We start from the raw sequence: 24195 nt of genomic DNA, 5'->3' as shown, positions 1-24195 counted from the left end.
TCATTCAATGGATTGCCTCCAAACTTCCTCCAATTTATTTTTTTTTTTTTTGAGCTTTTTATTTGGAAAAACTTGAAAACCTCTAGAAAAGTTGCAATAATATGATGAATACAAAGAATGCCTATATACCATTTACCTAGATTCACTTATTATTTTTTCATTTTACCCCGTTGCTGTATCATATGCCCTATCTATCTTTCATAATATCTTTTATTTTTTTCATTTGAGAGTGCTAGTGGTAAAGAATTCACCTGCCAATGCAGGAGACATGAGATGCAGGTTTGATCCCTGGGTTGGGAAGATCCCCTGGAGAATGTAATGACAACCCACTCCAGTATGCTTGTTTGGAAAATCCCATGGACACAGGAGCCTGGCTGGCTACAGTCCATGGGTTGCAAAGAGTCAGACATGACTAAAGCAACTTACCATGTGTACATCACAGACATTAATCCCTAAAAACTTATTACAGACAGAGAGTTTACAGCTGCCTCCCCAAATTTGTATGTTGAAACCCTAACTTCCAATATGATAGTATTTGGAGGTGAGGCCTTTGGGAGAGAAATATGTTTAGATGAGGTCCTGAGGTTGGGGTCCCCATGATGAAGGGATTAGGATCCTTATAAGAAGAGGGAGACCAGAGCTTGCTTGCTCTCTGCCACGTGAGGACACATTGAGAAGGTGGCCCTCATCAGTAACCAAATCTGCTGGCACCTTGACCTTGGACTTCTCAGCCTCCAGAACTATGAGAGATCAATGTCTTTTGATTTCTACCATACCTAGTCTATGGTATTTTGTTATAGTAGCTGGAGCAGACTTTGTTGTTGTTGTTGTTACTGAGAAGTAGAGTGCTGCTGTAACAAATACCTATGTGTGAGTTGCTTTGGAACTGTGTACAGGATTGCCGGGAGAAATATCAATAACCTCAGATACGCAGATGACACCATCCTTATGGCAGAAAGTGAAGAAGAACTAAAGAGCCTCTTGATGAAAGTGAAAGAGGAGAGTGAAAAAGTTGGCTTAAAGCTCAACATTCAGAAAATGAAGATCATGGCATCCAGTCCCATCACTTCATGGCAAATAGATGGGGAAACAGTGGAAACGGTGTCAGACTTTATTTTGGGGGGCTCCAAAATCACTGCAGATGGTGACTGCAGCCATGAAATTGAAAGACACTTACTCCTTGGAAGGAAAGTTATGACCAACCTAGACAGCATATTCAAAAGCAGAGACATTACTTTGTCAACAAAGGTCTGTCTAGTCAAGGCTATGGTTTTTCCAGTGGTCATGTATGGATGTGAGAGTCGGACTATAAAGAAAGCTGAGCGCCAAAAAATTGATGCTTTTGAACTGTGGTGTTGGAGAAGACTCTTGAGAGTCCCTTGGACTGCAAGGAGATCCAACCAGTCCATTCTGAAGGAGATCAGTCCTGGGTGTTCATTGGAAGGACTGATGCTGAAGCTGAAACTCCAATACTTTGGCCACCTGATGTGAAGAACTGACTCGTTGGAAAAGACCCTGATGCTGGGAAAGATTGAGGGCAGGAGGAGAAGGGGATGACAGAGAATGAGATGGTTGGATGGCATCATCGAGTCGAGGGACATGGGTTTGAGTGGACTCCAGGAGTTGGTGATGGACAGGGAGGCTTGGCGTGCTGCGGTTCATGGGGTCGCAAAGAGTCCAACACGACTGAGTGACTGAACTGACTGACTGACTGACTAATGTTTGTGGAAGGTAGAACTTGTGAGTGAAGAAACTGGATATCTAATTGAGGCAAGATTTAGAAATTGTTTTAGGGAATGTGTTGGAGGAGTGGCTTGATTCCTCATGAATGCTTTTATTATAGTAAAATATGAGAGGAGAGAAACAAATTGAAGAAGGAATTATTTAGCAAAAAGGAAACAGAACTTAAGATTTGGAAAATTCCCAGCCTATCTGTATATTGCAAAAAATAAGAAAGCTTGTTTTGACAAAAACACTAAGGGGATGGCCCAAGAAGCATTTGATTTAAAAGGTCAGTTTGGGAGTGAACCACAGACCTAATCAGCCACCCTAGCAGAAACACTGCTAGTTTGAACTGAACTAAAGAAGACAAGGTGAAGGCAGGCTGTCAGATTTAGATTCTATGGGACCAAACTATAGAGCTCTTTGCCTGCAAATAGATACCATTCTTCAAGACAAGGGATACCAGTGGTGATTCATAGACCATCAGGGCTGCTTCCTTGGTTCCAAAGGGGAGAGAGGATTGTCTTGACTTCAATAGGCCAGATGGCAGCTGCCCAGGGCCTTGGTGGAGTGACCCCTACCCAGCAGAGCCACGCAGGTAGGACTCATGCCCTACCACATCCATAATGCAAGCATCAAACCAAAGAGGATTATTCTCCAGCCTTAAGCTATAGTGATATTTACTTTGCTAGGCTTGGACCTTTTTGGAACCTGTCATTTCTTTATTCATTCCAATTTCTCCCTTTTGGACTGAGACTCTATCCTATGCCTGTTCCACCACTGTATTTCAGAAGCACATAATTTATCCAGTTTCACAGGTTCACAGCAGGAGAAGGTTTTACTTCAGGTTGAATCGTTTGGTTCTTTTCTGGTTTAGATAGTATTTAGATAAGACTTTGGATGTCAGCCTTTAGAATAGATGCTGGAATGAGTTAAAACTGTGGAAGATGTTGAAGTGGAATTAAATGTACTTGCATGTGAGAAGGACATGATTTTAGGAGATACAAGGGTAGAACGTTATGGACTGAATGTTTCTCCCCCAAATTCATACCTTGAAGTCCTCAAAATATAAAGAAGTTCTTGAGGGCGAGGCTTCCATGATGGGATTGGTGTCATAAACAGAGATACCAGAACTTGCTCTCTTTCTGCTATGGGAGGACACAGGAAGAAGGCGACCGTCTGCAAGCCAGGAAGTGGGCCCTCACATGGAAAGTGAATTTGCTGGTACCTTGATCTTGGACTTCCCAGCCTTCAGAGCTGTGAGAAATAAATGTCTGTTGTTTAAGGCATTCAGTCTGTGGTATATTTGTTGTAGTGCCCTGAACTAAGATAATAGTTTAATGTGTACTTCCTAGGAATAAGAATATTGTCTCAAGTAAGTAAAACATAGTTATCAACTTCATACATTTACATTGATACCATGTATCTGGTATCAATGTAAATTAATCTGGCTGCATTGCAGTTTTGTCAATTTCTCCATTAATGTCTTTTATAATTTTTCTTCTAGTACAGAATCCAGTTCAGGATCAGGTGCTACATCTAGTTGTCATGCTTCTTCAGTCTCCTTTAACCTGGAATAGTTCCATGGCCTTTGTCTTTAAGACATTTAAGCATTTAAAAAAAATTAAGTCCTTTTTTTTTTTTTTTTTTTTTAGCGTTTATCTGATGCTTTCTCAAAAGGAAATTCAGTTTCTGCACTCTTCGCTGGAAAACTGCACAAATGACATTGTGTCCCTCTTAGAACATCACATCAGGAGGCATCCATATCCATCTGCCCTTCAGCTGATGTTTATTTTGAGCACCTAAATGTGGTGGTGTCTGATGACACCACTGTATAATTACATTTTCCCTTGAAATCTATGAGTGAACACTTTTAATACTATGCCATTGCTCTGCATCAAAATTTCCTGCTACATTTAATATGTAGCGATCAGTTTTGCCTGAACCAATCTTTACTATGATGGTTGCAAAATGACGGTCTTTTAATTCCAGCTCCCCCTCCTCCATGTCATCTAGTTAGCACTTAGAATTTTACTATAAGCAAGAAGCCTCCCTTCTCATCCTCCATTTATTTCCTTCCTCCCTCCCTCCCTTCTTTCTTTCATTTCTGTATTTGTTATTGGTAAAAACTTAGAGATTGCTATATTTTCAATGGTTTATAATTCATTTTATAGTTACAAACTACCTAAGTATTCAATTTTTCCCAGATTTGACAAAGGAACTCCTAGTGGGAGTTCCTTTAAACTGGCTCTTGTTGTTCTGTGACATGCATGCCCTCATCATTTCTTTAAAATACTCCTATACTTTCTGGCATAACAAGATGTTCTAGTTCATTAGTACCTATCTGTTGGGTTTTTAATATTTCATATTTATTAATTTTATCCTGAACATACACACAAAGTGTTCTAGATCAGTGATGGATTTCTTATTTAAATGTGTGTTCAGTTGCATCTGACTCCTCTGAGACGCTATGGACTGTAGCCTGCCAGGCTTCTCTGTCCGTGGGGTTTTCCAGGCAAGAATACTGGAGTGGGTTGCCATTTCCAACTCCAGGGGATCTTCCCAACCTAGGAATTGAACCCACGTCTCTTACATCTCCTGCATTGGCAGGCAGATTCTTTACCACTTGGGGCACCTGGGAAGCCCTTTATTTAAATCCCTTACCTTAAATAATAAATGCATTAATCTCTCTCTGCCTTAGTTTTTATTGTTAGGGCAATGCAGTAAGAGCCAGGCCAATTATCCTACATGAGTAGCCAGTACCCTATAAGAAAGGAACAAAAAAGAAGTGATTTTTTTCCCTTGCTTATAAAAGGCAGGATGTAGCTGTCCTCTTTTCCTCCTAAAGAGAGTCCCCTTCTTACTCCAGCCCTTTGGAATATAAATAAATATATCTAGAGCTCTCTCTGGGTTCCTAGGTCTCTTTCTTCCTACTCCAGAATATCTCTTAGAATATCTCTGTATTAATCTTGAGTTATAGTCGGAGTTATAACCATTTAGCTTCTCGGGGAGATAAGCAAAGTTTCATTATGTTTGGAGTCAGAGAAGAGCAGTTAACTAGACAAATTAGCTGTAGATTTTATTATCATGATTTGTAAAGTCTCAGGAGTCTAGGGCTTTTTGCAAGAGTGCTGAGACATCATGGTAAGTTTTACTTCCCCATACTATTCTACCCTAGTTCTGGGATATGCCATTTCTTCCCAAGGAGCTCTGATTCCTTTAAGTGAAAAATGACATTAGAAACTAAGATTTAGGTACTAGGTATGTTCATGCCTAATGAAGTAATCTTTGCTTCTTGGCCCTTTCAGTAGGTAGAGGAAATATATACTGGTACACACACAATACACATACTTGTGTATTTGTTCATTTATATATATATATGCATGTGAAAGTCGCTCGTCTGACTCTGTGACCCTATGGACTATACAGTCCATGGAATTCTCCAGGCCAGAGTACTGGAGTGGGTAGCTGTTCTCTTCTCCACCAGATCTTCTGAACCCAGGGATCGAACCCAAGTCTCCCGCGTTGCAGGAGGATTCCTTACTGTCTGAGTCACCAGGGAAGCCCATATATATGCATACTGCTGCTGCTGCTGCTAAGTCACTTCAGTCGTGTCTGACTCTGTGTGACCCCATAGACGGCAGCCCACCAGGCTCCTCTGTCCCTGGAATTCTCCAGGCAAGAATACTGGAGTGAGTTGCCATTTCCTTCTCCAATGCATGCATGCATGCATGCTAAGTCGCTTCAGTCATGTCCCACTCTGTGCGACCCTATGGACAGCAGCCCACCAGGCTTCTCTGTCCACAGGACTCTCCAGGCAAGAACACTGGAGTGGGTTGCCATTTCCTTCTCCATATATATGCATACTTGTAGGTATATGTACACATCCATATCAGATCAGATCAGATCAGTCGCTCAGTCGTGTCCGACTCTTTGAGACCCATGAATCGCAGCACACCAGGCCTCCCTGTCCATCACCAACTCCTGGAGTTCACTCAGACTCACGTCCATCGAGTCAGTGATGCCATCCAGCTATCTCATCCTCTGTCGTCCCCTTCTCCTCCTGCCCCCAATCCCTCCCAGCATGCACATAAGTCTGTTTTAGAAATGATAGACTCTACTTGATACCTCAGTCTATTCAGGTAAAGGTACTTGCCTTTCCATTGTGTATTTGCATCCCCTCTTCTTCCACAGTGAGAATCCTCCTCCTAACAACATCAGCACACTGATTTATTTGGTTATATCTGTAATACATCTAGAGTAATTTGAAAATTATTTTGTGTATCTCTACATAAAGCAAACCTATTTAAAGTTCAGGATTTGTTTGCAGTTCTCTTTCACACCCTGCCCAAAATTAAGGGTTTATGGCCAAATAATGTGTACCTAAGTTACCTTGATTAGCTATTCTGTTTCTCTTCACTTTGATTATGAATTCATTTGAAATTCAATTGTACTCATTTTGTTTCAATTCTAGGTTTTTCTTTTTCTTCTTCTAAAAAAATATGCAGAATGTTAACATGCTTCTAGAATTCAAAACTACCCAAAAAGGCATACTCAGAAAAGCATTACTTCCTACTGAATTCCTTCCACCCTATCTCACTACCACCCTTTGTATATAACTGACTACTGTTTTGTGATTTCTTCTATCTATAAAGACAGATAGATGTATATATGTGTTCTTTTTTTTAAATTCCCATATTCTGTACAAAAATACAGTGGACTGTATATGCTCTTCTATACTCTCCTTTTCCCCAGTGCTTTCTGGAAATCACTCCAAATCAGTTCACAGAAATCTTCCTCATTCTTTGTTGCATCTGCATAGTACTCCTTTGTGGGTAAATTTCACAGCTTATTCTATCAATCTCCTTTGCTCAAACATTTAAGTACTTTCCAACCTTTATTTCCCCTACTACTTTACGGTTCTTTGAATGACTTTTCCTGTGATTACAGGTTGAATGATAGGACCCTTGGATTTTGGGTTTGTGGTAGGTTTCAATTTGTGCTGCCCTTCTGTTTAGCACTTCCCTGTCTAGATTCAGTTTGCAAAGGTCAGGTCTTCCCTTAAGATCCACAGACTCCATATTTTTACATCTCCTCAAGACCCTGAAGATCCTTTTGTCTTCCTAGAGCATTAACTAGCTTTGCAACTGTGGCAGATTTGCAAATCTAACAGCCAGAATACAAACTTTATCATCCCTTAACATTTTTGAAAGAAGATTGCTTAGTATAATGAGACGTTGGGCAGACCTTGCTTTGTACTGTAGGTCCATCCCTTCCGAGCTCTGTGATTGTGGGCCAGGTATATAATCTCTCAGAGCTTCCTCTTCAAGCCCTGTTTGGGGCTTGGAAATAATGTGAGGATTAAATGAAAAGACATCAAACTGGACTGTTGTGTGAGTTTAACAAAACTGTTAAGTCTAGACTCTATAGTTAAGATGTATCAGTATCTACACCCACACCCACACCACACCCACACAGAAGGTGTATTAATTTCCTAGGCCCACCATGACAAAACACCACAGATAGTGTGGCTGAAACAACAGTGATTTATTTTCTCACAGTTCTCCGGGGCAGAAGTACTAGATCAAGGTGATGTCAAGGTTCATTTCTGACAAGGGCTCTTTCTGGCTTGAGGATGGCCACCTTCTATGCCATTACGTGTGCATGTGAGTTGAAGGTAGAGAGAGATCTCTGCTATCTCTTCCCTGTCTTATAATGACCTCAGTTTTATTAGATAAGGGCCCCATCTTTAGGACCTTATTTAATCTTATCTCCCCAAAGCCTTATCTCCAACATAATTACATAGGGGATTAGGGCTTCAACATATGAATTTGGGAGGGATACAATTCAGTTTGTAACAGAGGGAAAGAAAGATTTGGTAAGAAAAAAGACCAACATACTCACAGTGAGAATATCTGAAGAATGCAATTATATATGATTACTTTCTTCTATATGTATATAGATAGATGGATGTGTGTGTATGTGTGCGTGTGCATTCTTGTATTCTCTTTTAACTTTCTGCAGTGACTATTTCTTTGACTAGAAAGCCTACTTTAAACGGGTTTCTAAATAGCAACAACCCATCTCCCCAGTGTAGTCTTTCCCTGGCACAGACCTCCTTGGGGGTCTGTTGCTCTGGAAATGATTTACTTTCCTCATCATGAGGCCCTGGGGATCCCCGAACTCAGGTCAGACTGCATGAGGGTGAGTACAGGAGCATTTGAGAAGAGCTTTATTTCTAAGTCCCTTGTGCTGCAGTTGGACAAAGGACTGAGATGTTGTCCAGACATGTCTAGTCACCCAGGCAGGGCCTTACAGGATGGTCATGTCTTATAAATAAGGCACCTGGGCCCCAGATAGGGCAATGATCCTCCTAAGACCACAAGCGAGTTAGACACAAAGTCATCTCCCAATTCCCCAAGCACTTTTAAGCCTTTTTTTGTTGTTTTGAGGAAATCCTTGACTCTTTTATAAAGGGGTACCAAAATTAATACGTAAGTCCAGAGCTATGTTCTTCTAAGGCTGAGGGGTGCTTGCTGGTTTCTCCTCTTTCCTTCCACCAGATCCCAGCCCTGGTCACTTTCTTTTCCTTCTCCAGATAAAACAAGAATTTACCTTCACCTCTTCTTAATTTTCTAGATTACTTTCTCACTTGTCTCAAGTGGCTCAAGTAAATGACCATTTCCCCACTGTGTACAGTGAGAACTGAGATCAGTCTGATCCTCAGAGCGTGCTGGTTTATTTGAATATCTTGTGGTTTATGAATACAGCCCTGTGGGAACAGAAACAAGCCTGCTAAGAGCTAGGCTCTGAAATCTGGTCCTGATTCTTCCTTATACTTATCTGGAAGTCTCAGACCTCAGTTTACCTTCTGAAAATCATGGGTTTGGATTCAGTCTTTTGAGGATTTTCCTGTATGACACAGGAAAACTTAGGAAGCAAAATTCTCGTGACACATTTTCTTTTTTTTAAAATAATATTTATTTAGCTGTGTCGGGTCTTAGTTGTGATATGCAAGCTTAGTTCCCCTACAGTGTGTGGAATCTTAGTTCCCTGACCAGGGATGGAACGCAGGTCCCCTGCATTGCAAGGTGGATTCTTAACCACTGACCACCAGGGAACTCCCTCATGACACTTCCATACCCTCATCAAGTGCTTTCTTTGACGTTTTCTGCCACAGGTGTTCCACCCTATCTTCTTAGCAGTGAAGTAGGTAGATTAGAAATGTAGAATCTGGAACCAGACAAAAGGGATCCCATTCAGACTCCCTGAGTTACTAGCCATATGGTTTGGGTAAACTACTAATACTTAGCATCTCTGAGTCTGCTCCCTTATTTATAAAACGGGTATATTAAGAATTGCTACCTAAGATTGTTGTAAAAATGAGCTAACATATAAAAGTGTCTGGCTTAGAATAAACATCATTTAAGCAGCATCTGTGATCATCATAGTTATCCTTTATCATAAAGGAGAAAACTTTCTGCATCTTTCTTGGATTTGCGAGGACAGTAACACCACAGACCCTGGGAGAGTATCAAGGTGCAGGAAGTACTGCTCCTGGCCTCCGGCTTTGTGTACTAAAAAGACAGCTTGAGAGAAACATTTTAAAAAATCCCAGTTATCTCTAATCCTGAGTCAGGGATAAATCACCTGGTGTCAGTCCTCTACATAGAAAGCAGCATAGCTTAAGAAAGGACACTTTCAGTATACCAGCAGTTTCTGGTGGTGGGGTGGGGGCCTATGGAGTGGGATGGGGACAGGGAGTGAAATTGTAGAGTTCAGTCTTAAAAGTCCTGTATAAGATAGTTTGAGGGTGTCCCTCTGCCCACCCCTTATGTCTATCTTGCAAAGCCCTGTCTGCCTGGATGCCCACTCTGCCTTTGGACTATAGCACTGAATTCCTGTGCTGTGAGTTACCATGTTTCCCACAGAAAGAGGAAAGTGCTTGATGTTGGAAGATCTGGGTCCCACTTCTGGTTCCTGTGGCCTCTCGTCTGTGGCACTCCAGGCCAGTTGTCTCATCCTTGAACTTCAAAACTCTATTCTATCCCCACATACCGGCTGCTGTTCTTTCCATGTTCTCATTTTAGGAAAGTGGCCTGAGGGCCAGGACTCACCTTGACCTCTTTTTCCTTCACTTTCAACATCCAGTTAGTCTGCAAGTCTACAGACTTGGTTCAATTGTCCAAGGTTCAATTGTCATTGAACTCTTGCAGCAACTCTATTAGGTAGATACTATTGACTTGATTATTCATATTTGTACATGAATTATTCATATAGCTGACGGTTGTAACTTTTTCATTTCTCCATCATTTTTACTTATGCTATAGTAGCATCTTCTATCTGAGCTTCCTTTTCTGCAAAAATTCTAGTCCAGAACACTGGTCTGTTTGGATCCTTCTCACGAGCCTTCATTGGTCCTGTAATCTACTGAGGAAACCCTGAGCTCCCCCGAGTGGCACTTACCTACATTTCTCTGACCGCTTCAGGGTCTCCCTTTGTGTCTAAGCCACACTGGACAATCTTCAATTCCTAAACTAGCTCTTCACTTTACTTACTGGAATTAGGTTTGTCGGCAAGTGACAAGAATACTCTGCCCACCTCTCAATACTAGTTTAACAAGATAAAACTATATTTCTCATGTAAAAGAAGTCTAGAGCTGGTATAGTGTTCCAGAGAGCCAGGAACCCAGACTTCTACTACCTCATGCATCTGCCATTCTACCACGTGACTTCCACTTCATGGTCCAAGGTGGCTGCTCAAGCTACAGCTATTATACCCACCGTTTGCAGCAGGAAGGAGGAAGGAACAAGGAAGGTCATAACCCTGCCTCTAAGAACAGTTTCTGGGAGTCACACTTGCTTACACACCATTGGTCAACATTTTGTCACACAGCCACACCTAGCTGTTAGGCTAGGAAATTTTTATTTTGGCTAGTGTTTATTTTAGATAGCCATGTGCTGAGGTAAACATTGCTTTCAAGGAAGGAGAGGATGGGTATGGGGTGACACCTAGGAGTCTGCCATGTAGTCTCACATCTGGGGGGTGTGCACGTTGTTCCTTCTGTCCAGGTCCTCTTCCCTCTCCCTTCTCAGTCCCTTGGCTTGGCCTAGCCTTATCTGTCCCTTAACACTGATACCTCATGCCCATCCTCACTCTGGCACCCTGTGACTGCCTGGGGCTTCTTAGCACCCAGTACAACTGCACAGTCTCTGGCCAAGGTGGGCCCACCACCAATATTTCTTCTTTCAAAGATACACTGAAGAAATGGGATTATGTTCTTCAGGCTCCCAGGACCTTCCTACATCTGGGGGAAAGTATAGCGATGGGGTAGCTGAATGATCTTAAAGGCTCATGGCAGACTGCCGCTCTTGGTTGTAGAGACAACCCATCTTCCCACAGTGGGACACTGTTTAGGTCTCAACCTTCGTGATGGTGAGCAATCAATGTGGGGAGGGGTTACTGTTGTGATTCTTGCTTTCAATTCCAGTCAGTTCTTGATTTGATTTTTGCCATTTGTTTCTCTCATTTTAAACCTGGGCAGTATCTCCCACATGTCTTTTAAGGTGACTGACAGCTGGTCTCGCGTATCAGCTTTGTCCCTTAAGAGGGACACAACTTCTTTCATTGCTAAGCCTTCAGGCCCCTCCTTGGTCTTTCTCACTCCCTGCAGTGCCCCCACTGGATCCTCAGGACAGCTCCTGAGATAGGAGGGCAGTGTTACCTGCACTCACAGATGAGCATGAGGACCTAAGTGACCGCCGGACCTGCTCGCAGTCATTGGACATGTGGCAAAGCCAAGAACTGAGCCGGGTCTTTCTGTAATAAGTGTAGTAGCTTTCACCTTCTGCTGCCACACTTCTCCTATTTTAATAAGTACTTTAACATTTCTGTGCATAATTTCTTCCCAAATTTAGGAGTCTCCTAGGATAAAAGGCAAAATGTGAAATTACTGAGTCAAGGTGTATAAATATGGTTTTTAAGAAGGCTGTTAATGTGTTTTGCAAAATTGATCCAGCAGGGATGTCCTGTGGAGCCTTATCACAGTCACATTTTGCCCAGGCTAGTCCAAGAGCTGGGGAGCCTGAGAGTGTGGGGAGGAGAGAGGCTGGCTGGTTCCTCAGCAAGGTGCATGTGAGCCTCCCCCCAGCCTGGGGGGATTCTCATGTTTAAGTGTATGCCATGGCCCCTCCAGTGCTTTGGCCACCTCATGCGAAGAGTTGACTCATTGGAAAAGACTCTGATGCTGGAAGGGATTGGAGGCAGGAGGAAAAGGGGATGACAGAGGATGAGATGGCTGGATGGCATCACCAACTTGATGGACGTGAGTTTGAGTGAACTCCAGGAGTTGGTGATGGACAGAGAGGCCTGGTGTGCTGCGATTCATGGAGTCGCAAAGAGTCAGACATGACTGAGCGACTGAACTGAACTGAACTGATGGCCCCTCCACATGGGCCAACTACTTTGGTGCTCAAGCACAGATTCTGCCATCTGGTCCAATGTGGCAGAAACCAGCACCTGTATCGGACTCTCAGATGTCCCGTGTCTGTCTCCAGCATGCTTTGTAATAGTAACTACTACATGCCGGGCTTGATAGGGGATTGAAGGGCTTTTCAGAGATCATTTTGGTTATATGTGATTCTGACTTTAAACCTCAGCCCCCTGACCTCCATACGAGGCATGACCACAGAGGACTCTCTACCCCAAGCCATGTTCACTGTACCCTTTCTCCAATAATCTCAAAAGTCTTGAGTGGAACCCTTTCTGCTATGTGGCTGATGGGTTATGACAAAATGTCCTTTAAGGTCTACACAGTTCCAGCTGTCATCTTTGCCTTCTTCTCACAAGTTCTGCCCCAAAACTTAAGACACTTCACTGGGCTCTAGGGCCTCACTCAGGTGGCACTTACGATGTGACAGATAGTACTACAAGCCAACACTCACATGTAAATGTCCAGGTGACAGCCTGTCTGTTTCTTCCTGCAGTTGGTCACCACAGAAGCGGGCTTCCTCAAAGACAGTTTGTACAATGAAGGAATCCTAATTGTGTGGGACCCATCTGTTTACCATTCAGATATCCCAAAGGTAAGTGGATGTCCATGGGAAATTGGGATTGGGTCACCTGTTTTCTATACATTTCCCTGATGTACTGGGTTTTTAAAGTTGTGGTTGACCTAGCCACCCTGAGGGCTGACTGGTTCCATTTCAGGGCACCTCACTTTTGGATTAGTTGTTCAGGAAAATTCCTGTCCTATACCAGTGCTTTCCATGCCCGCCCTGCATTGCCATGTATTTGTCTCCCAACTATGGTCTGTATCAGGAGTAGTAGTGGCTGGATTTCCCACCATCTGGGGTGGACTGTGTTCATGTAATAATTATTTCTGATGAGCAGTAGCAGGCATACACAGTTGTTATTATCTCTCCTATACACAATATTACCATAATATTACTTGCCCCACACTTCAGTTTCCAGACACTTTTCATTTCACTCTTATAGCAACAGAAATAAGTAGGCAGAAGCATGGTTATTCCCATTTTACAGATGAGGAAAACAATGTGGTGGTGGTGGTAGGGTTATCTGCCTGGGACTTGATTTGCTAAGCAGAGGGCCCAGATCTGCAACATCAGCTTTTCCAGGGCAGGAGACAGTCTCAGTCCTGCTGGGCTGTAGCTTCTCTGGCCTCTCACTGTTTGTCACACAAGTCAGCTGGCCTCTCCCTAGCATGGGCTGCAGTGGCCACAGGAGAAAGGCTTTGAGGAGGAGGGACAGAGAGCACTCTCCTTGGTTGACTCAATTCTCATGCTGGACACACCGGTAGCTGACAGGCTCTGGTGATCCCTGGCACCCTCCTCGACCTACCTCAGTTTACAGTTTTGCACTGATCTCACTTAGAACTGAAATTTGCCTGGGTCAGGTCAAGGACTGTGAGTCCACAGCTGTGGCAATCTGGGTCCCAGTTTTCACCCCTTTAAAAAAGAGAGGTGGGATTAGATAGGGCCAAGAGCCCCTCTCAGCTCTGATCTCTTTCCCAGTCTGTGATCCTGAGGTCTGAAGCTGTTCCATGGTCACCAAGAGCAAATGTCCCTGTGAGCATAGGCTATGTGCTGGGTGCCCTGCTATCAGGTGAGAGCTGTGATATGGAGAAGCATGGAGTCTATCTCGATGAAGCGATGTCTCTCAGGAGTCTGCCACGAGTGGTCCCTCCCCACCTCCCCTAGTCCTCAGAGGATGATGAACGCCAGGGTGGCAGCAGACCAGCCCATTGCTCTCCTTGAGGAGACCTCTTCCTTCTTTTTCAGTGGTACAGGAATCCCGACTACAGTTTCTTCAATAACTTCAAGAGTTATCGTAAGCTGCATCCTGATCAGCCCTTTTACATCCTCAAGCCCCAGATGCCTTGGGAGCTGTGGGACATCATTCAAGAAATCTCCTCGGAGCTGATCCAGCCAAACCCCCCATCCTCTGGGATGCTTGGTGAGTCCATGTCTGAGAAAGACCTTCTGGTGCTTGTCTCTACAATAGAGTAGCTTTCTTCTGGGGTCTCATTCATTTGTTCATTTACCAAACAGTTGCTAGTTTTTGCTATATTTTTATGCTGAGGCAAATTCCAACTAAGACACAGAGATCAATATGATAGAATCTTCTTCTTTAACTTCAGGGTGTCCAGTGGGAGCATTTGGTCAGGTGTCTGAGGCAACATTCAGTTTGTGCCAGGAAAGCGTGACCAGCTTGGTGCCATAGGAGAGAGGACCCCTTCTAGGGAGACAGCCTGAGAACTTTGTGGAGAAGAGGACCAGACCTGGGAAATGGGAGAGTTGGCAAGTGCATGTGGAGTAAAAAGGGAAGCACAGAAAAGATGAGGCAGGAGGAGTAGGGCTGGGACTTGGGTGAGGCCAGCCAGGCACCTACTTCAGATGTACAATTTAAGGAGCTGCCATGAAATTCAGAAACAAATGATATCTTAATAGTGTCTTTAAAAAAATCACAGTGAAAAATTTCATGATAGACAAAATATTAAAATTTTAGATAAAGGATCAGTAATAATGCCATTATTGTCGTGAGCCATATTAGAATCTGAAGAAAAAGGAAGAATCAATAATATTCAGAATTTCACCTAGTGACCACCCTGTCTGTGGCCCTGAGAGAAGACTGAGTGGTGAAGCTGCACTTAGTTTGGGGGTCACAAATGGAGTTGTGGGTGCCGATGTGGGGGCGGGCCGCGGTCAGAGTGCTGAGGGCCCTTAGTGCTGGCTGCAGACTTCTTCTTGAACTTACTCCACAGCTCTCTGCCCTCATGGCCTGTCTGCCCCTCGCTCGCTGCCTCTCACTGAGTTCAGCTGGACCACAGGCACTTTCTGCCAGATGCCCCCTGGCACTGTCATCTGCCCACCTGCCTTCCCTATTAGACTGCAGCTCCCTCAGGGCGGAAATGTGTTTGCCTCTTCCTTGTGGGGGCACAGGGCAGGCCTGAAGTAAATGTTCTTTGAGTAAATGAACAAATGCTTTATTATCAGAGGCATTTCCTGATAGAGATGAAGGTGCTTTCAGTATCCCATCTGCTTTATGCCTTTCTCTTCAGCTTTTGGATAGGTGCCTTGGGGGTACTTCCTGGACCCCTTTTGAGCAGGAGTAGATGGAGAGCGTCCTAGGGACACTCTCCTGTTGCCCCACTGCCTGCCTTTGCTTGTGCTCTCCCCTCCACCAGCAGTCCTTCCCCCTTGCCCATCCCTCATGGCCAGAGCCCTTGCCAGCCCTGACACCAGTGCTCCGGGGGGCTCATGAGAGCCTGCTCTCATAGAAGCCTCCCTCCCCTCATCTGGAAGCACAACTGCTGGGCCATCATCACTTAGTTGCATATGTCTTTTCTCGCCCATCATACCAGGGTGGGGGACAGCCAGAGGGGGTTAACAGGGCTTTCCCCATGTCTAATTCTTCTGGAACAGAGCTGCTGCTAGCAGTTTACAATTTTGCTGTTAGTAAGAACTGTTCATCATAAAGGTTCCCTATATTGATGGTTGACAAGAGCAGTCTTAGAGCCATGATCTTATTGCATCTGAACAGTAGCCTATGTGGTAGGGAGAGTGGGTAGATCGCCCCCTTGGGACAGGTGGAGAACCTGAGACCCCTAGAGGGACGTGTCCTGCAGGAGATGACTGAGCCAGGTGGGGGCAAGCATGGGGGATGGGAGGCATCCCCCGTCTCTTGTTGGGTCTGCACCTCTGTGTTCTGTACCCCTCCCTGAGCGCACCACCCACCACACACTCTCAGCTCCTCTCTTCTGTCTGACTGAGCCCATCAATACAGACCAGCACATGCTCCTGTAACAGCTGTCCCCCTCTCATATGAGGCACGAAGCCTTCCTTCCCCACACTGTTTCATCAGGTACTACTGTAAGAAACACCTTCCAAATAACCAGCTACGAGGCTCATCCAAGATACAGACATGAGAGAAAGTAATATCTGCATGGAATGGTTCTGTCTCCTCAGTCACCTTACCCTCTCTCTTCATAGAGCTTCTTGACAGTGATTAGTTCATTGACTGATGGTGGAGCCCTTCAATTCATTAATGTTTAGGGAGGACCTGCTGGGCACTGGGCTCTGACCTGGGTGCTGAGCATACGAAGGTTCGTGAGCCCTGCACCCTGAGGAGCAGCCTGTTGGATGGGCTTACTAGAGCAACTCAGACTAGGAATCACACTCATGAACAGACATTCCAGACATACCTCTCCAGCTTTCAGGGCATGAGCTGTGGGGCTCCTGGGCAGAACTCCGGGGAGCCAGGGTGGGTTGTTGCACAGGACTCAGCTCTGCTCTCCTTTCCAGGCATTGCCATTATGATGTCACTGTGTGACCAGGTGGATATTTACGAGTTCCTCCCATCCAAGCGCAAGACTGACGTGTGCTACTACTATCAGAGGTATTTCGACAGTGCCTGCACAATGGGCGCCTACCACCCACTCCTCTTTGAGAAGAACATGGTGAAGTACCTCAACCTCGGCACGGACGAGGACATCTACCTGCTTGGAAAAGCCACGCTGCCTGGCTTCCGGACAATTCGCTGCGGAGCATAAGCTCCCCAGCCAGGCCCCCTCACCCTTCCCCACTGGCATTTTACAGCTGGTCTTCTGGCCACCCCAGGCCTGGGAAGGAAGACTGTGTTCCTGAATAATCACAGCCCACACTTCAGGCAGCAAGAGCCCTGGGGCTTCAGAAACTCAAGGGTAGGGTTCCCAGCCCAGCCTGCCCTGTTGTCATGGGAGTGTGTGAACCCAGAGCCTCCTGTCTCACTCATATATACCCATTTAGCATTCCCTCCAGAAAGGGTCCTCCCACCCGCAACCTAGGTTAACGCAAGATCCACCTTTCCCACCAGGGCTGCCAAAACTGGTCTGCATTCCCCACCAGAATGATGTTGTTATTGCGAACCAGGGAAACAGGAAAAAAGGTACAGTCTCTGTCCTCACGGAGAAGGTGATGGCACCCACTCCAGTACTCTTGCCTAGAAAATCCCATGGACGGAGGAGCCTGGTAGGCTGCAGTCCATGGGGTCGCGAAGAGTCAGACACGATTGAGCAACTTCACTTTCACTTTTCACTTTCATGCATTGGAGAAGGAAATGGCAACCCACTCCAGTGTTCGTGCCTGGAGAATCCCAGGGACGGGGGAGCCTGGTGGGCTGCCGTCTATGGGGTCGCACAGAGTTGGACACGACTGAAGCGACTTAGCAGCAGCAGCAGCAGCTCCATCCTCAAGTTGCCTATAGATCAGTGCGAGAGACCAGATAGATTCAGTGTGCTTAATGCACTGGGGCTTGTGGGTGTGGACTTGCTGTGTGGCTTTTTTTGCACCCAGGAGGGAACACACCCTTCCCGTGTCAGTGGGTGATAGAGGGCTTCACGGAGCTGGGGGCTGTGAAGTGTAAAATTCACTTTTTCCTTTAGAAAAGGAGAAACATGTCAAGCAGACTTTGTCTAAGTCATCTGAGATGTGTTTTCCTATCTGCCTTTATTACCTGTATTTAAGAACTGCCTGAGTTTACAGGCTCAAGGTACTTTTTGAGGAACCCCCCTCATGTCTGAGGCATCAACTTAAGCCCCATACAGATGCCAGGCAAGCCAGATGCCAAAACCCTGATTTCTCCAGGCTTGCCTGGCCTGAGCCTAGCCTAGCCTACCAGCTGGGTGTGCACAGCCTATCCAAGTCTTCCTTTTTGATGCCCACCCCCAAACCTCCTCCTGCCATCCTGTTTTTCCCTTTAATCTTCCCACTCCCAAATTACTTTCAAGCATTTTACACTTTAAAATTTCCTGACTTTTTTTTTTAACCTTCATGGGCCTTTTGTGAAAGGCCTCTCAGGGAGTGGGAACGTGGTTTCCTAGGACTTAAGAGTCGCTCTCAGAGGTCAGAACCTTGGAGATCATGACTATTTCTCACCAGGTGTATCAGAGCACTGTGCCCCCACCCCCGCCTGCAAGGGAGCAACATCAAAGCCTCTGGACAGAGGTCTGTCTGCTGTGGTCTGTCCACACACACTCTGGACCATTGTGCTAAGTCCCCTCCCCGGATGGGGAGCCACACTAGACTGGACCAGGCTTCTGGACTCCTGAGCTAGCCCTATGTGCTCATGGGTCTTGAATGTCTGAGGTCCAGACCAGCTGCTGTGGAGCTGGAATACTCATTCATGGTCAAACCGCTGGCTTGTGCAGGCAGTAGAAAGAGCTCTGGAGTGAGAAGCCCTGGGTTTTCAAAGTGATGCTCCCCTATTACTCGCCATGCCACCATGGGCAAATTCTCCTCTCTGAGCCTATTTCCACATTTGTAAAATGGGTGGTGAGCCTGCCTCACAGGTGCTCTGAGGGTTACCTGGGAGAAGGCAGGTGCTCAGTGCATGCTGGATTTCTCCCTTCCTTTACTAAGATCCTGCCCTGTGCCCACACCTGGCAGCATCCTGCTGTGAAGCAGGCCAGAGAGTGGGCTTTGTCCTCAGGGAATGTAATGTCCTATTGGGAGACAATAATACCTACCCTGCTTGGAATACCCTGGCAACCATCCGAGGGAGTGGAGGGTGCAGAACGTGTACCTGCTCAGGCCTGATCCGCTCTGGGATGGGCAGAGCACTTGGGCCACTGGCCACTGTGACCCCAGGCTTTTCCACGTCTGTGGGCCCAAGAATTCCTGGGAGTCCTTGAATCATGAGCATGGAGTGCAGAGGGAGGTGACATTCCATCGCCAGGAGAGATATATTGGTATGGACACTGAGACTACACTGGGTAGATTCTAGCTTTTATATGTTATATTAAGAGATCAAGTTAATTTAATTGTGCTTTCTCAACCTGGAAACGGGTAGAATGCAAATAAGATGTGGATATTCTCGTTAGTCTGATTAAATGTTTTATATTTGTGACAGGCAATTTAAAAATTATGACTGTGTCTTGTAGGAAATCCACTGTCTCTAAGCTGTTCTGTTTTATTCAGTAGCCATCTGTTCATTCTCTATCATGAAGTCCTCAAATCTTTCCATCTCAATCAAATAAGCTATTGATATTGGCCTGGAGTTGAGATGTCAGTCTCAGAAACTTCTGAATCATGTCCTAAGCTATTTCTGAATTATCCAAAGATTATGTAAAATTTTAAAATAAATGATTGTTCAAAACTTGTATCCCTCTTTTCTTGTTAAGGGGACAACTGCTCATTGTCAATTCTTGTCTCCGAAGAAGACACAACAGGAATCCTGAACCCCCAAACCCTCCCCCATGAGCTCCTCTGCCTTAGCCTCTTGTCACTTCTACAAGAAAAGAACTACTTACACAGCAGGATATCATCTATGAGATAGCCACTGGTTTGTTTTCTTCCTTTTGCTCTTGCTTGGATTCAAATGACAAAGCTGTTGTTCATCCAACACCTCAAGGAAGGGCTGCAGGAGGACAGAAAGCAGAATGAAAGGAAGTTCTCACCTTGGTTTCCAAAAGTCTAAAACCCTTAAAGGATTTAAGGCTAACCCAAGGGGATAGCCAAGTTGTTTAGATACAGAAATTTCTGCCCAAACCTCGGGAGAATGGGAGTTCAAAAGAGGAGCGACAGAAAAAGAGATTTCAATTAGTTTGGAAACTGAGATCTGTGCTTGCCAGATTTACAATAGCCTTAAGTCTCTTTTAGGTCCTTTCAACTGGTGAGCTGGGTTTTGGGGTGGCACCAGGCTTCTCTGTTTGAACCTTGTGGGGAGCTTCTGCCACCTCCACAGGTTGCCTTTTCCCTTGGATCCTACTCTGGTATCTGCTGCTTATTTTAAGGTGTGTATGTTAGGGATGCGGGAGGAAGAATGAGAACCTGGCTTCTTCTTTACCTTATCAGCCATTTAAGCAGAAGAAAGACACAAATCACAAAGAGAAAGACCAATAAAGAGAGAGTGGTACTCACCTACAACCTCCATGCCCACCCCACCAATAGCACCCTTTAAGCCCAACTCCAGGCTGTCTGTTCTTATAGAATGCTTCACACCCTGGCAGTATGCTTTACTCATACCAGTAATGGCTCCACAGCTAGAAGCAAGAGGCAGAGAAGGGGGTACTCTGGGACTGCCGCCTCACCTATTTCCAGCTCCTCAACCCCTGTGTGGCTTTGGTTTCTACTTCCCATGTGACCCTCGGGGCAGCCTTTGTTCTGTGATGTATGGGGAGTGCATTATGACCCCAGGGATACTTACCACTCTAACTGGGGCAGAAACACCCTAACCCAGAAAATTCATCCCTATGGGCTGCCGTAATGGCATCAGTTTCAGGAGAGAATAAAAGGCCTTACTGCACCCATGGCATCCCATCACCTGGTGCATTTATGCTGCCATCCAGTCCTTCTCAGGTCAGGATTGACTGGAAACAAGTTTATCATGGGAAGAGGAATTCTAATTTTTTAATTAATTTATTTTACTTTACAATATTGTATTGGTTTTGCCATACATTGACTTGAATCCACCATATGTGTTCCCCATCCTGAACCCCCCTCCCACCTCCCTCCCCATCCCATCCCTCTGGGTCATCCCAGTGCACCAGCCCCAAGCACCCTGTATCATGCATCAAACCTGGACTGGCGATTTGTGTCACATATGACATTTTACATGTTTCAATGCCATTCTCCCATATCATCCTGCCCTCACCCTCTCCCACAGAGTCCAAAAGACTGTTCAATATATCTGCATCTCTTTTGCTGTCTCGTATACAGGGTTATCATTACCTTCTTTCTAAATTCCATATATATGTGTTAGTATACTGTATTGGTGTTTTTCTTTCTGGCTTACATCACTCTGTATAATAGGCTCCAGTTTCATCCACCTCATTAGAACTGATTCAAATGTATTCTTTTTAATGGCTGAGTAATACTCCATTGTGTATATGTACCACTGCTTTCTTATCCATTCATCTGCTGATGGGCATCTAGGTTGCTTCCATGTCCTGGCTATTATAAACAGTGCTGCGATGAACATTGGGGTACATGTGTCTCTTTCAATTCTGGTTTCCTCAGTGTGTATGCCCAGCAGTGGGATTGCTGGGTCATATGGCAGTTCTATTTCCAGTTTTTTAAGGAATCTCCACACTGTTCTCCATAGTGGCTGTACTAGTTTGCATTCCCACCAACAGTGTAAGAGGGTTCCCTTTTCTCCACACCCTCTCCAGCATTTATTGCTTGTAGACTTTTGGATCACAGCCATTCTGACTGGCGTGAAATGGTACCTCATAGTGGTTTTGATTTGCATTTCTCTGATAATGAGTGATGTTGAGCATCTTTTCATGTGTTTGTTAGCCATCTGTATGTCTTGTTTGGAGAAATGTCTATTTAGTTCCTTGGCCCACTTTTTGATTGGGTCATTTATTTTTCTGGAATTGAGCTGTAGGAGTTGCTTGTATATTTTTGAGATGAATTCTTTGTCCATTGCTTCGTTTGCTATTATTTTCTCCCATTCTGAAGGCTGTCTTTTCACTTTGCTTATAGTTTCCTTTGCTGTGCAGAAGCTTTTAATTTTGATTAGGTCCCATTTGTTTATTTTTGCTTTTATTTCCAATATTCTGGGAGGTGGGTCATAGAGGATCCTGCTGTGATTTATGTTGGAGAGTGTTTTGCCTATGTTTTCCTCTAGGAGTTTTATAGTTTCTGGTCTTACATTTAGATCTTTAATCCATTTTGAGTTTATTTTTGTGTATGGTGTTAGAAAGTGTTCTGTTTCATTCTTTTACAACTGGTTGACCAGTTTTCCCAGCACCACTTGTTAAAGAGATTGTCTTTTCTCCATTGTATATTCTTGCCTCCTTTGTCAAAGATAAGGTGACCATATGTGCATGGATATATCTCTGGGCTTTCTATTTTGTTCCATTGATCTGTATTTCTGTCTTTGTGCCAGTACCATACTGTCTTGATGACTGTGGCTTTGTAGTAGAGCCTGAAGTCAGGCAGGTTGATTCCTCCAGTTCCATTCTTCTTTCTCAAGATTGCTTTGGCTATTCAAGGTTTTTTGTATTTCCATACAAATTGTGAAATTATTTGTTCTAGTTCTCTGAATAATACCATTGGTAGCTTGATAGGGATTGCATTGAATCTATAGATTGCTTTGGGTAGTATACTCATTTTCACTATATTGATTCTTCTGATCCATGAACACGGTATATTTCTCCATCTATTTATGTCCTCTTTGATTTCTTTCACCAGTGTTTTATAGTTTTCTACATATAGGTCTTTTGTTTCTTTAGGTAGATATATTCCTAAGTATTTTATTCTTTTCATTGCAATGGTGAATGAAATTGTTTCCTTAATTTCTCTGTTTTCTCATTGTTAGTGTATAGTAATGCAAGGGATTTCTGTGTGTTAATTTTATATCCTGCAACTTTACTATATTCATTGATTAGCTCTAGTAATTTTCTGGTGGAGTCTTTAGGGTTTTCTGTGTAGAGGATCATGTCATCTGCAAACAGTGAGAGTTTCATTTCTTCTTTTCCAATCTGGATTCCTTTTATTTCCTTTTCTTCTCTGATTTCTGTGGCCAAAACTTCCAAAACTATGTTGAATAGTAATGGTGAGAGTGGGCACCCTTGTCTTGTTCCTGACGTTAGGGGAAAGGCTTTCAATTTTTCACCATTGAGGATAATGTTTGCTGAGGGTTTGTCATATATAGCTTTTATTATGTTGAGGTATGTTCCTTCTATTCCTGCTTTCTGGAGGGTCTTTATCATAAATGGATGTTGAATTTTGTCAAAGGCTTTCTCTGCATCTATTGAGATAATCATATGGTTTTTATTTTTCAATTTGTTAATGTGGTGTATTACATTGATTGATTTGTGGATATTGAAGAATCCTTGCATCCCTGGGATAAAGCCCACTTGGTCATGATGTATGATCTTTTCAATATGTTGTTGGATTCTGCTTGCTAGAATTTTGTTAGGGATTTTTGCATCCATGTTCATCAGTGATATTGGCCTGTAGTTTTCTTTTTTTGTGGCATCTTTGTCAGGTTTTGGTATTAGGGTGATGGTGGCCTCATAGAATGAGTTTGGAAGTTTACCTTCCTCTGCAATTTTCTGGAGGAGTTTGAGTAGGATAGGTATTAGTTCTTCTCTAAATTTTTGGTAGAATTCAGCTGTGAAGCCATCTGGTCCTGGGCTTTTGTTGGAAGATTTCTGATTACAGTTTCAATTTCCGTGCTTGTGATGAGTCTGTTAAGATTTTCTATTTCTTCCTGGTTCAATTTTGGAAAGCTCTACTTTTCTAAGAATTTTTCCATTTCTTCTAAGTTGTCCATTTTATTTGCATATAGTTGCTGATAATAGTCTCTTATGATCCTTTGTATTTCTGTGTTGTCTGTTGTGATCTCTCCATTTTCATTTCTAATTTTGATTTTTCTCCCTTTGTTTCTTGATGAGTCTGGCTAATGGTTTGTCAATTTTATTTATCTTCTCAAAGAACCAGCTTTTGGTTTTGTTGATTTTTGCTATGGTCTCTATTGTTTCTTTTGCATTTATTTCTGCCCTAATTTTAAAGATTTCTTTCCTTCTAACTAACCCTGGAGTTCATAATTTCTTCCTTTTCAAGTTGCTTTAGGTGTAGAGTTAGGTTATTTATTTGACTTTTTTCTTGTTTCTTGCAGTAATCCTGTATGGCTATGAACTTTCCCCTTAGTACTGCTTTTACAGTGTCCCGTATGTTTTGGGTTGTTGTGTTTTCATTTTCATTCGTGTATGCATATTTTGATTTCTTTTTTGATTTCTTCTGTGATTTGTTGGGTATTCAGCAGCGTGTTGTTCAGCCTCCATATGTTGGAATTTTTAATAGTTTTTCTCCTGTAATTGAGATCTAATCTTACTGCATTGTGGTCAGAAAAGATGCTTGGAATGATTTCAATTTTTTTGGATTTACCAAGGCTAGATTTATGGCCCAGGATGTGATCTATTTTGGAGAAGGTTCCATGTGCACTTGAGAAAAAGGTGAAATTCAT

The 24195-nt window shown here is 43.9% G+C and overlaps 1 protein-coding gene across 2 annotated transcripts in view; it reads left to right on the top strand.

The window, feature by feature from the left end:
- ST6GAL1 (ST6 beta-galactoside alpha-2,6-sialyltransferase 1) overlaps positions 1–19378 on the top strand; it is a 151510-nt gene extending 132132 nt beyond the window's left edge. For both annotated transcript variants that reach the window (XM_027538537.1, XM_027538547.1), the window contains 3 exons: positions 12708–12806; positions 14022–14196; positions 16545–19378. In XM_027538537.1, the coding sequence (XP_027394338.1) occupies positions 12708–12806; positions 14022–14196; positions 16545–16792 (522 nt within the window). In that variant the 3' untranslated portion in view covers positions 16793–19378. The remainder of the gene's footprint in view (positions 1–12707; positions 12807–14021; positions 14197–16544) is intronic.
- Positions 19379–24195: the final 4817 nt, after the last annotated feature.

Source organism: Bos indicus x Bos taurus, chromosome 1, assembly GCF_003369695.1.
Source record: "Bos indicus x Bos taurus breed Angus x Brahman F1 hybrid chromosome 1, Bos_hybrid_MaternalHap_v2.0, whole genome shotgun sequence".
NCBI classification, from domain to species: domain Eukaryota; kingdom Metazoa; phylum Chordata; class Mammalia; order Artiodactyla; family Bovidae; genus Bos; species Bos indicus x Bos taurus.
The sequence above is the reverse complement of the archived record's forward strand: the minus strand, read 5'-3'. Positions and strand labels throughout refer to the sequence as shown.